This window comes from Myotis nattereri (assembly GCF_964212035.1).
Source record: "Myotis nattereri genome assembly, chromosome: 13".
NCBI lineage: Eukaryota > Metazoa > Chordata > Mammalia > Chiroptera > Vespertilionidae > Myotis > Myotis nattereri.
In genome coordinates, this window is record NC_138088.1 from 6,306,003 (window position 1) to 6,322,537 (window position 16,535).

Here is a 16,535-nt window from a genome sequence, read left to right on the forward strand (position 1 = left end):
CCGGCCCTTCACTCACCCCTTCCCCATTTCCTTTTCGATTCAGATGCAGATTAACTAAAAGTAACCAAAGCACTTTTTAAAAATTATTATCTTACGGTGGTCCCCAAAAAACTAAGGGGTCAGCCCAGGATTGCTCAACTAGTCCAATAACATGTTTGAAGAGATAGGATTAGGGTTCAGAGGAGAAATAAAGCTCTTTACCAATTGTCCACAGATTCTTCAACAGAGGACTGTTTGCCTGCTTATGTTCTGTCACATGCCTGCACAAAGAACTCCAAGACCCAGGAAAGCAGGGACTGGTCTCTCTGGTTCATTGCTGTATCCCTGGCCCATAGCACTGCCTGGCCCTGGCACTTAAGAAAGACCTGTTGAGTGAACAAATGTTCTCTAACACAGAAGCAAGAGATAATCAATATTGTCACTGTATTTTTTTAATATACATATTTTCATTGATTTCAGAGAGGAAGGAAGAGGGAGAAATAGAAACATCAATGATGAATCATTGATCGGTGGCTTCATATACACCCCTGACTGGGGATCAAGCCTGCAACCTGGGCATGTGCCCTGACCGGGAATTGAACCTCCTGGTTCATGGATCGATGCTCAACCACTGAGCCACGCCGGCTGGGCTGTGTTTGTTTTTTTAATTTTACCTTTGTAAATTAAGATGTTTAGTGGGGTGTTTTTTTTTAATGTTTTTATTGATTTGAGAGAGAGAGGAAGGGGGGAGAGAGAGAGAGAGAAACATTGATAGTCTGCTTCCTGTAGGGTCGCTGAAGGAGAAGTGGAAGAGGCCAAAAAAAGTAAAGAATTATGAAATGATTAGGTCATCTGGAAAACCAGATGGGCTGATCCCCAAAATGGCACCAGCACCCAGGGATGAGGAGTCAGAGATTTTAAAAAACTCTAGGCAGGCTTTTTCTGGGCAGAGAATTCTCTGGTCAGGTCCTGAGGCAAAAGATGAATGGTCTTAGCAAGTGGAATGTGGCCTTAGCAAGTGGAATGTGGTCTTAGCAAGTGGAAGCACATTACATCAACAATGTGCAAAGGGAGTGTTGCTTGTGAAGTGGTCTAAAGGTTAGTTCCCAGGGAAGGGAGTGTTGATTCAATTATTTCATCAGACCTAACACCTACACATTGGGATGGAGCCTGCAACCCTGGCACATGCCGGGACCAGAATCCAACTGGTGACTTCTCAGTGCATGGGACATGATGCTCAACCGACTGAGCCACACTGACCAGGGCAACATTGTCACTGTTTAAGTGCTTAAGTTTTGCAGGAATCTGTATGCAGCTAGAGGTGAGTGACTGGAGCCCTGCACTCAAGCCATTCTCTCAAGCCAGGACCCCTGGCCTTTCAAGACTCCGTCAGGCTGCATGTGGTCTCAGAGCTACTCCTTCCAGGCTGTCCTGTTCTATCTTACCTGCTCCAACCTCAAGCAAACAGAGGTATATGAGGGACACAGCATGGAGGACATTCTCTATAGAAGAGGAAGGAGTCCGGCCAGTGTGGCATTGCGGTTTAGCTTCAACCTAAGAACCAGGAGGTCACTGTTTGATTCCGGTCAGGGCACATGCCCAGGTTGCAGGCTCAATCCCCAGTGGAGGGCATGTAGGAGGCAGCCTACCAATGATTCTCTGTCATCATTAATGTGTCTCTCTCTCTCCCTCTCCCTTTCTCTCTAAAATCAATAAGAATATACCATATATATATATATATATATATATATATATATATATGAAAAAGAAGAGGAAGGAAGAATAAATATGAAAAACTCAAAGAAAATAAGGAATCTGATTTCATTTTGAAGACACGTTTATTTGTTGAATTGTTCGCGAGATAGCAGGACACCAGGGCAGCACAGTGCCGATACTATATCAGAAGCCACAGAAGCAGCAGTACTTAAGTGGGGATGCATAATGATTTATTGGAGTATAGGAAAAATATAACTTTCTTCATATTTATTTTTTTCCCTCTTAAATGTTTGAACGCTTTATAATGTGTATAAAAATCAATGCACACATAATTTATAAATTGCAAGTGCACACATAATTTATAAATTTCAAGTACACACATATTCAAATGTTTGCTCAATTGTTAATTATTTATTTTTTTTACGAACAGGCAGGGTTATACAATCATAGACTGTTAGAGGCCACAGGAGAATGAGGCCTGGCCTTGGAGGACCTGGAACCCCTCTGGCTGGGAGCCACAGGCACACTAGAAGCCCATTACATCACCCATTGTTGGACAGGACAAGTCTTTTTTGGATTCTTTTTCTCCACCACCGTATAGGTGCAGGTCTTCTGGTTGAATAATTTCTTGCATTTCATTTTGCTAAAACCCACAGGTATAGCAACACTGCCATTGAGACAAGAGCAAAGCCAATTAGAAAGGATAAGATACCATTATGCTCAGAACTCAAGAACATGCAATGGAGTCAAGACAATCTCTTCAATAAATGGTGTTGGGAAAATTGGACAGATACGTGCAAAAAAAAAATAGGAAACTACACCACCAACTTACACTATACACAAGAATAAACTCAAAATGTATAAAAGACTTAAATGTAAGTCATGAAACCATAAAAATCCTAGAAGAAACCATAGGCAGCAAAATCTCAGGCATCTCTCATAGCAATATGTTTAACGATACATCTCCTGACCTAGGGCAAAGGAAACCCAGGTGAAAATAAACAAATGGGATGACATCAAAATAAAAGGCTTCTGCACAGCAAAAGAGTAAAAAGGGAGCCCACTGTATGGGAGAACATATTTAGCAATAATACATCTGATAAAGGGCTAGTATCCAAAATATATAAAGGAACTCATACAACTTAACAAAAGGAAGACAAATAAAACAATTAAAAAATATACCCTAACCAGTTTGGCTCGGTAGATAGAGCGTTAGCCTGCGGACTGAAGGGTCCCAGGTTTGATTCTGGTCAAGGACATGTGCCTTGGTTGTGGGCACATCCCCAGTAGGGGGTGTGCAGGAGGCGGCTGATTGATGTTTCTAACTCTCTATCCCTCTCCCTTCCTCTCTGTAAAAAATCAATAAAATATATATTTTTTAAAAAGCTACATTGTTTAAAAAAAAATGGGCAAAAGACCTAAATAGACACATCTCCAAAGAGAACATACAGATGGCCAAGAGATAAATGAAAAAATGCTCAAAGTCATTGATTATCAGAGAGATGCAAATTAAAATGACAATGAGTTATCATCTCACATATGTCAGAATGGCTACCATCAACAAATCAACCAATGACAAGTGCTGGTGAGGATGTGGAGAAAAGGGAACCCTAGTACATTGCTGGTGGGAATGCAGACTGGTGCAGTCATTATGGAAAACAGTATGGAGTTTCCTCAAAAAATTAAATATGGATCTGCTATTTGACCTAGTGATCCCACTTCTAGGAATACATCCTAGAAACCTGAAACACCAATTTTTAAAAAAGTATGCACCCCTATATTCATAGCAGCACAATTTATAATACCTAAACCCAAGTTCCCATCAGTAGATGAGTAGATAAAAAAAAGCTGTGGTACATTTACACCATGAAATACTATGCAGCAGTAAAAATGAAGGATCTTTGAGACAGCATATAGTGACCTGGAGAGTATTATGCTAAGTGAAATAAGCCAGTCAGAGAAAGACAAGGATCACATGATCTCACTCATGTGTAGAATCTAATTAACAAACTAAACTGATGAAGGGAGTGGATCAGAGACATGGAAGCCTGGAACAGAGTGCAGAGCCTCAGAGGGAATGTGGGGGAAAGTTGGTGGGTGGGAAGTAATCAACCAAAGGCCTTGTGTGCATATATGCATAACCCATGGACACAGACCCTAGGGCGGGGCAGGGGGCATGGCTGTAGGGGGCCAATGGGGGGGGGGGGAAGGGACATATGTAATACTTTCAACAATAAAGTTGTTTTTTTTAAAGATAGGTTTGTGAAGGCCTGGAGTGGGGGGCGGGGTGGGCTAAAAGGGGTCAATGGGGGGAAAAGGGAGACATATGTAATACTTTCAATAATAAAGGTTTAATTTTTTTTTTAAAAAAAAGCAAGGATAGGATGCCCAGCCTCCTCGGGGCCAGCTCTCTGCCAGGGGCAGCCCAAACTCCAGCTGTCTAGGGTGCCCCTCAGCAACGTAAGATCACCTTTTAGTTTGCAACCCCAAAGTGCTGACTTCAGGAGCCTGGATTTGAACACATAGAACCTTGTCTATGAACACATAGACCACCCCTGACATCGTTCCTAAGTTCCATCCTGCATCACAGGACGAAGTAAGCTCTGAGAGGCCCAAATGCACACTGGGCTTACTGGGGCCAGGCAGCTTGTTCTAGCCTGACTTCTTGTCCTGGCTCAGGAAGTGGCCAGCAGTTCTGCGGCTTGAATGTGAGAAGGGAAAGATTGTCCATTCTAATTAGCATAGGAGCTGCTAAGCCAACAGGACCAGTGTCACTCCAGGCCAGGATCATGGAGCCCAGGAGCAGCTAATGAAAACTGGGGACCATCTCCCCAGGAAAGCCCACCCACACATCAAGGGTGCAAGCAATGTTAGGATTCATCACTCTCTTGGAACGCATGGATCCGAGCTGTAAATGGCCCCTGCCCAAGTGTACACAGAAGCAGCCATCACCGGGCCCTTTGTGAGAATGCTTTTTTCCAAAAGGCGACGTTTGGCTTATTTTAACAGAAGAGGATAGTTCAGTCCTCCTCCCAAAGGGTAATCTGTAAGCAAGTGAGGACTGGAAAGAGATTCTGCAGGGCACCTGGGGTGGGGCCTTGGCAGTGGGGAGGCCACTGAGCAGCTTGAGATCTGGACCGTGTCCCCTGGAGAAGCAATGGGTCAAAAAATTATCCCAGGGAAAATTTAATCAAAAGCTGTCTTTTGCTATAGAAAAAGAAATGATGGCCGAAACCGGTTTGGCTCAGTGGATAGAGCATCGGCCTGCGGACTGAAGGGTCCCAGGTTGGATACCGGTCAAGGGCATGTACCTGGGTTGCGGGCACATCCCCAGTAGGAGATGTGCAGGAGGCGGCTGATCGATGTTTCTCTCCCATCGATGTTTCTAACTCTCTGTCTCTCTCCCTTCTTCTCTGTAAAAAATCAATAAAATATATTAAAAAAAAAAAAAGAAATGATGAAAACAACTTGGTGGGCTGTGAGGCAGTCGCAGGGAAAGGAGTTGTCTTGGAATAGCAGAGAGAACTGTGCACATTTCCTCCCGGCGGAGCAGTGTGCTAAACGGGATAGGCACAGGGAAGGAAAGAGAGAAGGGACACTTTGCGTTCCTACTAGGTGTTCATTACTGTCCCAGGCTCAGGGGACACAGACTGGCAGAGAGAAGGCATAAATATGTGTTGATTTAATATATGCAGAATCTCATTAAATTCTCATGGACACCTGACTATCCCTATTTTATTGTAAGGAAACTGAGGCTCAGAGAGATTAAGAATTAATTCATGCCCAGCCGGGGCATGGCTGAGTGGTTGAATGCCGACCTATGAACCAGGAGTTCACATTTTGATTCCTGGTCAGAGCATATGCCTGGGTTGTAGGTTCGATCCCCAGTGTGGGGTGTGCAGGAGGCAGCCAATCAATGATTCTCTATCATTGATGTTTCCATCTCTTTCTCCCTCTCCCTTCCTCTCGGAAAGCAATAAAAATATATTAAAAGAAAAAAAAGAAGGAAATAGTGCTGAAAACGAAACCACTTCAGAAGGGGATTTTGAAAGAGGGAGTAGCTGCAGCTCAGGAGCAGCCCAGTAGCAGCTGCACCCCCTTTGGCCCTGCTGGCTGAGACTTACGTGTTGCAGCAGTCGATTCCAGTTGGGTTACAAGAACACTCCTCACATCTCTCATTCTTCCACTTTGAGTTCATCGCATAGGTGACTCCACCAAGATCCTTGCATTCTAAAATAACACGTGTGGCAACATCAGTGGTGTCCTCAGGGCATGCAGCTGGAACAAGGCTTGTAGGACACTGTGGCCAGCCCTGCCATCTGTGCCCCTCCCAGAGAGGGAAAATCTTAAGAAAAGTGCTTCTGTGGTCTGGCCAGTGTGACTCCGTGGCTGAACATCGATCTATGAACCAGGAGGTCCCAGTTTGATTCCCGGTCAGGGCACATGCCCAGGTTGGGGGCTTGATGCCCAGTGTGGGGCATGCAGGAGGCAGCCAACCAATGATTCTCTCTCATCATTGATGTTTCTATCTCTCTCTCCCTCTTCCTTTCTTTCTGAAATCAAGACAAATCTATTTTAAAGAAAGAAAGAAAAGTGCTTCTGTGGTCACCCACAGCTAAATTCCAGTACTGTCCAGTTCATGTCACCGATCATGTTTTCTTATAGCAAGCTTAAGTCCTTCCAGATCTTACTTCAGAACAAATATTACAAGAATAAAATAAGGCCTTTCTCTTTTATCAGATAGCTATTATGATCCTAGGGGCGCTTGGAGCCAAGTTCTTCTGGTGTGTTTTTTTTTCTCCTGGATTATCTCTGGATAAATGTCTCATTTTACTACTTCTCTTTGCTTTGCTTCTCAACCCTAAATGCACATGTAAAACATCTTGGGCATTTTTTAAAAATTTATGCCTGGGCCTCACCTCAGAACAATGAGTCTCTCTGGCCATGGCCCAGGCTGCCATATTTTCCCAAAGCTCCCCAAGTGATTCAGATATTCAGCCAGGGGTCAGAACCACTGCTTTAAGCCTCGGTGGTCCAGGTGAGCTGGAGGAACTAGCAGCATCAGCACTACAAGGCTGTGCTGGACAGCAGGCCCACAGAATCAGAGCTTTTATTTAGCAAGATTCTCAGAGAGTTTACGTGCACATTGAAGTTTGAAAGGCACTGCTTTGGAATATTGATGGTTCTTTGCTTGCGTATAGGGGTGAATCCAAAAGCAATTAGCTGTGCAGCTCCTACCCCAGAGATTCTGATTTGCCTCATATTGGATGGCTCCTGAGCGTTGGTAGGTTTCAAAAGCTTTCCAGGCAATTCTCCTACACCTCGGGTTGAGAAACACTGTCTTGTACAGTGACAAATTGAAGTCTCTCATTTGACTCTATTTGATATCCGCCCTAACCCTCCCCCTCATGTAGATGTAAAGGCCTTCCTCTGCCAACAGGTTATACCTACCAAGCTGCAGTAAAATAATACACTGGAAAAGCTGGGACTTACCCTTACGCAAGTTGTCTGGAGAACCTTCAATAGGTATGAAATAGCACTGGGCATTGCATAACATCACACAGCTGGCCAAGACCACAAGGCTTCCCAGGAAAGCATTCTGCAATGTGAAACAGCGTCAGGAAGAAAAACAGACTGATTCAGACAGCGATCATTGACTGAGTGTCCTGCATGAGGATCCCTGCTGGGCTCCACAGGTGGGTTAAAGGTGGCGCTTCAAAGGAACAACATCTACACAAGTTATTAAAATAAACTGGGGAAAAAGCCAAATGTGAGTCAAAGTCATAGACCAATAAAATAATGATAGTGTGCTATTTTTTTTTTAAAAAAAAAACCTCACCTGAGCATATGTTTTTATTGATTTGAGAGAGCAGAAGGGAAAGAGACAGAGATAGAGATGGGGGGGGGGGGAGAGAGAGAAACATCAATCTGAGAGAAAAACATCTATTGGTTACCTCCTCTACACCCCCTGACACCAGAGATAGAACCCGCAAGCGAGGGATGTGCCCTGACCAGGAATGAGCCTGTGACCTTTGGATGTATGGGATGACACTCCAACCAACTGAGCCACCCAGCCTGAGCATCGTGTGTTATTTTAGTACCGAGGAAGTTCAGGGGACCCTTTCGGATTGATTTTTAGCTGCTTTGCAGAGTGTGTATAATTCAAAGGACAGAAATGAGTGTGTGGAGAAGAGTTTTAGGAAGATAAAACATTGACGAAAGATGAAGAAAACACAGCAGGAGACGTGATGGAACTACTGAGTTAGGTGGCATTCTTAGACCATGAGGCTAAGAACTTTGCTTTCCAGGTGACAACTGCATTGTTGATGGCTGCACGAGCACATCAGTTCATCCAGCTGATACCGAATCTGCAGGACAAAGAAAAGTATCAAGTTGCTTTTGTCATCATTTTGAGATGAGCAAGCCAAGTAAACAAACGTTAACGTGGGAATTTCCAGGAACCTTTTTAAAAAGAGGATGGGGCCCCGGCTGGTGTGCTCAGTGGTTGAGCGCTGACCCATAAATCAGGAAGTCAACGTTTGATTCCCTGGTGAAGGTACATGCCCAGGTTGTGGGCTCGATCCCTAGTGTGGGGTGTGCAAGAGGCAGCTGATCAATAATTCCTCTCATTGTTGATGTTTCTATCTCTCCCTCTCCCTTCCTCTCTGAAGTCAATAAAAATATATTTTTTTAAGAAAAGAAGATGGGGGTTGAGGGTACTTGTTCTGTAAGATGTCTAAAATTAATTATGAACTGATGCTACCTAAAGTAGTATGTTATTAATATAAGAATAGAAAGACAAGTACAGGGAACAGCATAGAAACTCCAGAAAGTATACTTATAAATCCATATAAAAGTTTATTATAAGATAAACTTAGTTTTTGAAATCTGTAGAGAATTATTCAAAAAATGATATTAGAACAAATGGGATATTTTGAAAGGAAACAAAGTTAATTTTCTACTTTAGTTCCCACAAATAAATTCTAAAAGAATTTGATGGTTAAACTTTTATAAGATCATAAATTAACTTTGTAGATGGCAGATACACCTGAAACGAATATAATATTGTATGTCAACTGTACTTTAATAAAAAAATTTTAAAATCATAAACGAATCACAGAAAAAATAAGTAAATAATAATCTTATTCTAAGTATTAAAAAATAAATAGCTTTGAAAATGTAAAAGTTATAAATCCATAAATAAAAGTTAAAAATAATTACCAAATTTGGAGAACAACATCATCATATGAAGAATTTCTGTATATCAACAAGAAAAAGAAAAAGATCCTAGTAGAAAAATGACAAAGAAAATACCACACATAGCCCTGGTCATTTGCTCAGAGGTTACAGCATCAGCCAACACACTGAAGGGTCTTGGTTTGATTCCTGATCAAGGGCGGGTACCTGGGTTGTGGGTTTACTCTCTGCCCGGGTCAGGGCTCAGGCAGGAGGCAACAATCGATGTGTCTCTCTCACATCAATGTATCTCTCCCCCCCCCCCGCCCCGCTCTCCCCCCTCCTCACCCGACCCCTGTCCTCCCTTCCACTCTCTCTCAATGGAAAAAAAAATATCCTCGTGTGAGGATTAACAACAACAACAAAAGATAAGACAATAACACACATATACAAACAGAGATGATGAACAAAGACATGGAAAAGTTCAAGTTACTGCTGAGACCAGAACTGCAAATTTGTACATAAAATAGAACCATATGGGATGACAAAAAATAATTATTTCATTTATAATATCCAGAGTGAAATAAAGGCATATCTGAGAAGTGAAATTCACAAGGCTAGTTTATGTTTGAATAATCTTTATGGAGCACAACTTAATAGTAGGCATCCATATTCTTAAAACTGTTTATAGCAGCCCTGGCCGGTGTTGCTCAGTTGGTTGAGCACTGGTCCATGTACCAGGAGGTTGCTGGTTTGATTCCTGGTCAGGGCACATGTCTGGGTTGATCCCCAGTAGAACCAATAGATATTTCTCTTCGATGATGTTTCTATCTCTCTCTCAAGTCAATAAAAACATTAAAAAAAACAGTTACAACATTTGACTTCACCTTTTCACTTCTAAGACCTGGTCCTAGGAATGACACAGAGAAGGACTTAGACTTCGCCTCTTGGATGCTCACTGCAGCAGGGAAATGAATCAACCAAAATTCCCCCAAAACAGGGCTGTTTCAGAGCATGGTGACTCCAAAAACAGAACTGGTCAACTTAGGAGGTAAGAGAATATGAAATGACATAAATGATCACTATTATGACTACGTTAAAGAAGGCAGGTATTCCTGTGATGTGGAAAAGATCCACATAGAAGGAGATGCTCAAAAAGAGATAACAGTTTTTGTACCAAATTTTAACAAGTGATTTTTGAGCTGTGGGATTTTTCTTTGGACTTTTCCTCTTTTTTTCTAAATTGCTTATAATGAAAGACATTAGTTTTATAACCAAAAGAAATAAATCAATTCCTATAATAAACTCTCAATATAGTTAGCTCTCATCAGAACTAGAGGTTGCACCTGCTCTCTCTGTTTCATTCTTTTGCAGAAGCTTCAGCTTCAGATCATTGTGGAAACCTGATTTTTTTTTCTCAAAACAAACAAACAAAAACAAAACAAAACAAACAAGTGAAAAAGCCCGTCTTATTGACAGAATTTCCACTCCCTTCATCCAGAAAGGGGGCTCCTGAGAGGTGCTGGTGATCACAGGAATGTTGGAGGTCTTGTTCTATCAGATAGAATCTATCTAGTCACAGAACAGAGGCACCAGTGGGCACAAGCCGGGACTGCAGCCCAGGGTGAGTGACGGCTGCAGAATTCCCGGATCTTCTGCTGCTCTGAGCGGAGGAACCCAATCGAATGACTGAGAGATGGAGTCCAAACACGGTGACAAGAGAAAGCAAAGTATTCAGATTTGAAATTAACCAGTTGATAGTATCTCACATAAAGCCTCCATATCCTCTCTCTCTCTCTCTCTCTCTCTCTCTCTCTCTCTCTCTCTTTCTCTCCCTCCCTCTCTCTCTGCCTCAGTTTCCCCCTGTAAAAACAGAGGTTCTCCCATGTGGGTGGCATCAAAGTAACCCAGGCTGCTAATCATGAGCACACAGTCTCAATCAAGCTCATTGGAGAAGGACATGGCCAAGGCCTTTGCATCTTTACCAAGTCCCCCATGTGAGAAACACAAGAAACAATCAAAACTAGTGCTTCTTTAATGTGGATATGAATCCCTGGGAAATTTTGTAAAACAAAATGCAGATTCTGCTTTGGTGGAATCAAAGAGTCCTAATTTCTAGCAAACCCTCCCCGCCCGCCCCCCAGGTGATGCCCATGCTACTGGCCTGAGACCACTTGAGCAGAGAGGCTTTCAAGTCCTTTCCTGTTCCCATGTTCTATTCGTTCACCTCCCTTCGCTCTTTTGCTTCCTCTCCTGCATTCAGTAAAGATGAGCACCTGCTAGGGGCAGGCACAGGAGACAGTGCAGCCAGGAGACCGGCATTAGCTTTTCCAGATGCCTGCACGTAAAGGTGCTTCATGCCAGACTTAGAGTGAAACGGGCTGGCAGTGCCCCTAGAAATAGTGTCCCTTTAGGTAAGTTGCTGTTCCTTGTGTCTTCCCAGCATGATCAAGAGTCAGGCATCTTGCACTAGCCGGTTTGGCTCAGTGGATAGAGCGTTGGCCTGCGGTCTGAAGGGTTCTGGGTTTGATTATGGTCAAGGGTGCATGCCCATGTTGTTGGCTCAATCCCCAGTAAGGGGCATGCAGGAGGCAGTCCATCAGTGATTCACCATTGCTGTTTCTCTCTCTCTCTCCCTCTCCCTTCCTCTCTGAAATCAATAAAAATATATTTTTTTAAAAAGAGTCAGGCACCTTTAAGTGTCCTAAGCTGGGCAGGGACGTTGTCAGTTCTGCAGCTTAGGACGTTCACTCTGAGGGTGGAGGAGGGGTCTGACGGAGCAGGAGGACCCACCCCACAGTGTCCTGCTCTTTCCAGCTCTGTGTTTCTGAGACAGCCTCTGAGCTGAGGCCCAGGGTCCATCCTGGAGGACCCTGCGCCTCCTCTTCTGCTTTGCCTTTGGCCACTTCCTTCCTCTTCTCCTTGGCACCCCAAGAGCAGCCTGGTTCAGTCCCTTTCACTGGCTCTAGCAAAGGGGACTTTTAAAAGATCAAGTTGGAATTGAAGGCAGAAAGGATGACTAGATGAGTTTTTGTAGGTTTGGATGCAAATTTTTTCTTAATACAACATGATACAGTGGGGCCTTGACTTACGAGTTTAATTCGTTCCGAGACCGAGCTCGTTAAGGAGCTCGTTAACTCAAATTACTCCATCAACTCAATGCAAAAAATCGGTGGAGAGACAGCTGGTATCTCAAAAAACTCGTTAGTCAGGACACTTGTAAGTCAAGGTCCCACTGTATATTGAAAAGGGCCTAGGTCAGGATGATGGTTCTCATATTCTGCTGAATATTGAAGTCACCTGGGGAGCTTTAAAAAACCCTCAATAACCAAGGACTCACTGCCAACCAATCAACTCAGAGTGTCCGGTGTGGGAGTCAGGCACAGCTGTCCACCGTGCAGACCGTTTGCGAGGGAGCCGCTGGCCTGGAGAGGGACAGGTAGCTGCCTGCCTCAGCCGCACACAGACAGCTCTTCCCTTCCAGGCTCCGTTCTCACCTGCGATGACGCAGTGCTGTAGCTCCGACATCATATCTAACTCACAAATCACTCACTTAGGGCCCAAGAATTAGAGACACACATAAAACCTAATTGAATCCCACACTTACTAGAAGAAACAACAGCTTCGACCTGGGAGAACAGAAACAGTGCTACAGTCATTAACATTTTCTCTAGCTCCCCGCCTCTCGTTACCCTCTATCCGTTCAGTTGCAAATATTCTATAGAAGGTTCATCACCAGCTCACATTTATCATTAAGTTGTATCCAGTAGAAACACCCTTCACAGCAAATTCAAACAAAGACTATTCCAGTGGTTTTCAACCTTGGCTGCACATTAGAATCACCTGGGAATCTTTTTAGAATCCTGATTTCTGGGCCTCATCCTCCGGAAATTCTGTTTCTTTGTTATGGGGTGGGGCCACAACATTAGTAACAAAGAAACAGAATTTCCGGAGGATGAGGCCCAGAAATCAGGATTCTAAAAAGATTCCCAGGTGATTCTAATGTGCAGCCCAGGTTGAGAACCACTGGACTATACTGTATGTCCTTCTTCCTTGTTCTGGCCTCGAGGTACGAAGCAACCAGTTACCTACCATTGTGATGAGCATGGGTCCTATAGGCCTGCACATCAGGAAGCGGCACAGCGGCTTATATAGAACAGGACTCCCCCCGGCCTGGCCCCTGCGGGAAGGTCACGTGCCAAGGACACACTTAGTGTTTACACAGGGCTGACTGTCAACAGGAAACTGGTTTCAGATGATTTATGAGTCATTCATATCAGGTCTCCACCCCAGCACATGTTTACTCTTGCCATCTGCACCCCTAATGCTTGTTTGCCCTGGACATGAAGGAGTAGAGGGGAAGAGAAGCCCTTCGCTGCGCCCTTCCCTCTGCTGGGTGGATGGCAAGGCACATGATATATACATCTTATTTGATTTCACACAGCCAAGCAGTGACGCTGGACTTCAGAAGCAATACAATAGTTCAATGGGTCAGCCCCGGCCCCCAGGGCGCCCTTAGGGGCCGCTCTGAAGGCACAGATGGGCCCCCTGTGGAATCAGACAGAGGCACTGCAGCCCTGGTTCCCTTGATGAGCCACGTGTGCTCAAGCAGCTTGAACTCTCCATAAGCTTCTTGAATCGGAAGGCTTTGCTCTGTCACAGCGAGCAAGCCTTCTCCAAAGCACCTGCTCGCCCTCATTCTGCCCAGGGTGGCTTTGGGGAGCGGCAGTAAGCAGAGCCTCCTGATATTTGTAGGGGCTCTCCATGTGCATGAGTCGGCTTGGGTTACCTTAACAAAATACCACAGCCTGGGCCGCTTCAACAATAGAAACGGATTTCCTCACCGTCCTGGAGGCCAGAGTGTGAGATCCAGGTGTTGGCAGGGCTGGCTTCTTCTGAGGTCTTTCTCCTTAACTTGCAGATGGCCGCCTTCTCCCGAGTCTTGCCAGGATCTCCCCTCTGTGTGCATCTGTGTCCCGTCTCCTGTCTCATGAGGAGCCCAGTCATTTTGAGCTAGAGCCCAAATTAACGGCCTCGCTTTAACTTAATTATCTCTAAAAGGCACTATCTCCAATACAGTCACATTTTGAAGTACTGGGAATAGGATTTCAACATATGGATTTAGGGGGGACACAATTTAGTCCATGACACCATTTTATCTCTCTGCAGTCCAGGGTGCAGTGTCAGTCATGTGAGGGGCAGCGACTATGAGCAGAAGCAATGAGGTCTCGCTGGAGCCATCAGCAGTGGGCTTTTGGGTGACTTATCTGGCCTTGTGGCCACCAAGACTGTCTCTGGCCTTCCACAAAGCCTGTGAGCTGACTGCCATCTTTCATAAATTGCTTTCCTGCTCACACAGGGCAGGTCCTGTGGTTCACAAGTAAGAACTCTGTGTCCAAGGCAGTGCCCATGACTAATTCCTGCGCGCGTCCTTCCCAATGACTGACATGGTGCCCGGGACAGTGCAGCCATGCAGAACAGGAGCAAGCTGGTTCAGTGCAGGCATCCACACTGCCAATCAGTGCCATAGCTCGGAAGAGCTCCTCTGCCACTCACAAGGTGCTGGCAGGAAGGCTGTCCCTACCTGCCCTCCCCTCAGCTCCAGAAGCGAGAACTGGGGCTTGTGATAGGGGAGACATGCTGGGCGCAGGTTAGGGTGCTGCCTGTAAGGACTGGGAAGAAAAACAAAATGAGCAGCATTCTCCAGATAAGTTGCAACCAGCTTCGTCCAAACATGTCGATGTTGATGCTATTTCAATTTTCATCTTAAAGAGCAAGGCTTATTGCTTTAGTTATTTACTTGTTTGTTTGTTTATTTATGGCACACAGGCACGCACACCCTCCCCCCCCCCCCCCCGCCCACCATACGTGTAAGCAAAAAAGAGAGAGCCAAGATAAGCAAGAGAAAAAATGCTGTGATTGTACTGTGTCCGAAGAGAGCCACTGTCAGCATTTTGTAGGTTTCTAGGTATATTTTCATTTAGGAGAGACAAAAACCATAGGCACTTTTTCACAACATGGGACATTGTTCCTCACGTTATACATAGGTTATAGCACATTGTTATACAATCTGCTTTGTTCATTTAGCAATGCTATGACCATCGCTAAATATAGGTCTGATCACTATTTAATGGCTAGATTTTATTACATAACCTGTCTAAGCCCTCATTTATTTGATCAATTGTTTCTTGTTCAGCATCCAAGCTGTTTCTGAATTTTTTAAATTAGGAATTTTATTCTTTAGACTAGAGGCTGGGTGCACAACATTCATGCACTTGGGGGGTCCCTTAGCCCAGCCTGTGCCCTTTTGCAGTCTGGGAGCCCTCAGGGGATGTCCGGGAATGGGCCTAAGCCACAGTCAGACATCCTTAGCACTGCCAGGGAGGCGGGCTGCTGCACTTGCCAGCCCCATCAGTCCTGCCTGTGGCTGATCGGTGATCCCCTTTGGGAGTGCACTGACCACCAGGGGGCAGCTCCTGCATTGAGTGTCTGTCCCCTGGTGGTCAGTGTGTGTCATAGCGACCGGATGTTCCCCCGTTTGGTCGATTTGCATATTACCCTTTTATTATATAGTATAAAATTTTCCCCACACAATGCTAATTTCCTTAGGATAAATTTGTAGAGATAGAATTTCTAGGTAAAAGGTATTATTTCATTATATGCTAATCTGATCAGTGAGGAATGTTATTTTGTTTTAATTTACTTTTCTTGAGGGTTTGGCAAGACTAGACATTTCTTTTTGTAAGTTTTTTATTGTTGTTAATACTCACCCAAGGATATTTTTCCACTGATTTTTAGAGAGTGGAAGGGAGAGGGAGACAGGGAGAAACATCGATATGAGAGAGACACATAAATCGGTTGCCTCCTGCACACACCCTGACCAGGGCCGGGGGAACCTGCAACTAAGGTACATACCCTTGACCAGAATAAAACCTGGGGCTCTTCAGTCCTTAGGCCAACGCTCTACCCACTGAGCCAAACCAGCTAGAGCTGTAAGTTTTTTAAAATATATTTTTATTGATTTCAGAGAGGAAGGGAGAGGGAGAAAGAGAGCAACATCCATGGGCTGTGTCCTGCATGGCCCCAGCTGGGGATCAAGCCCGAAACCTGGGCATGTGCCCCAACTGGGAATGGAACTGTGATCTCCTGGTTCATGAGTTGATGCTCAACCACTGAGCCACACTGGTCAGGCTAAAATTGCTTTCTTTAAATGAACTTATAAAAAATATATTTTATTGATTTTTTTACAGAGAGGAAGGGAGAGGGATAGAGAGTTAGAAACATCGATGAGAGAGAAACATTGATCAGCTGCCTCCTGCACACTCCCTACTGGGTATGTGCCCGCAACCAAGGTACATGCCCTTGACCGGATTCAAACCTGGGACCCTTGAGTCCACAGGCCGACGCTTTATCCACTGAGCCAAACCAGTTAGGGCTAAAATTGTTTTCTTTAAAAACCCCCATTCTCACCTGTCTCCCAGCCTCTCGTTCCTCTCACTAGAACGCATGCTTGTTGAAACACAGTTCTCAGTGTGCCGCACACTGTTCTGCATCTTGCTTTCTTCTCTTAGTGGTCTATTCTTTCTCTGGCTGCCTAATATCTTACTGCATAGATGTACCATAATCTAGATAACCAATCTCCTATCAATGAGAGGGGTATTTAA

At 44.5% G+C, this 16,535-nt stretch overlaps 1 protein-coding gene across 1 annotated transcript; it reads right to left on the minus strand.

Annotated features, from left to right (window-relative positions):
- Window positions 1-1,807: 1,807 nt before the first annotated feature.
- MSMB (microseminoprotein beta) lies at window positions 1,808-13,035 on the minus strand. Its single transcript, XM_081104395.1, has 4 exons — window positions 12,964-13,035; window positions 7,189-7,294; window positions 5,820-5,925; window positions 1,808-2,362 (listed from the first exon to the last, which is right to left on the minus strand). The coding sequence occupies exons 1-4, from the start codon at window positions 12,997-12,999 to the stop codon at window positions 2,233-2,235; spliced, it is 378 nt and encodes a 125-aa protein (XP_080960521.1). The 5' UTR covers window positions 13,000-13,035; the 3' UTR covers window positions 1,808-2,232.
- Window positions 13,036-16,535: the final 3,500 nt, after the last annotated feature.

What these genes read in the sequence shown, in the direction of transcription:
- MSMB (XM_081104395.1), bottom strand. Translation starts at nt 12,999, where the DNA reads ATGTGCAGGCCTATAGGACCCATGCTCATCACAATG. An exon ending in GACCCATGCTCATCACAATG is followed by an intron (nt 7,295 to 12,963) that starts GTAGGTAACTGG and finishes TTCACATTGCAG; the next exon opens with AATGCTTTCCTGGGAAGCCT. An exon ending in TCCAGACAACTTGCGTAAGG is followed by an intron (nt 5,926 to 7,188) that starts GTAAGTCCCAGC and finishes GTGTTATTTTAG; the next exon opens with AATGCAAGGATCTTGGTGGA.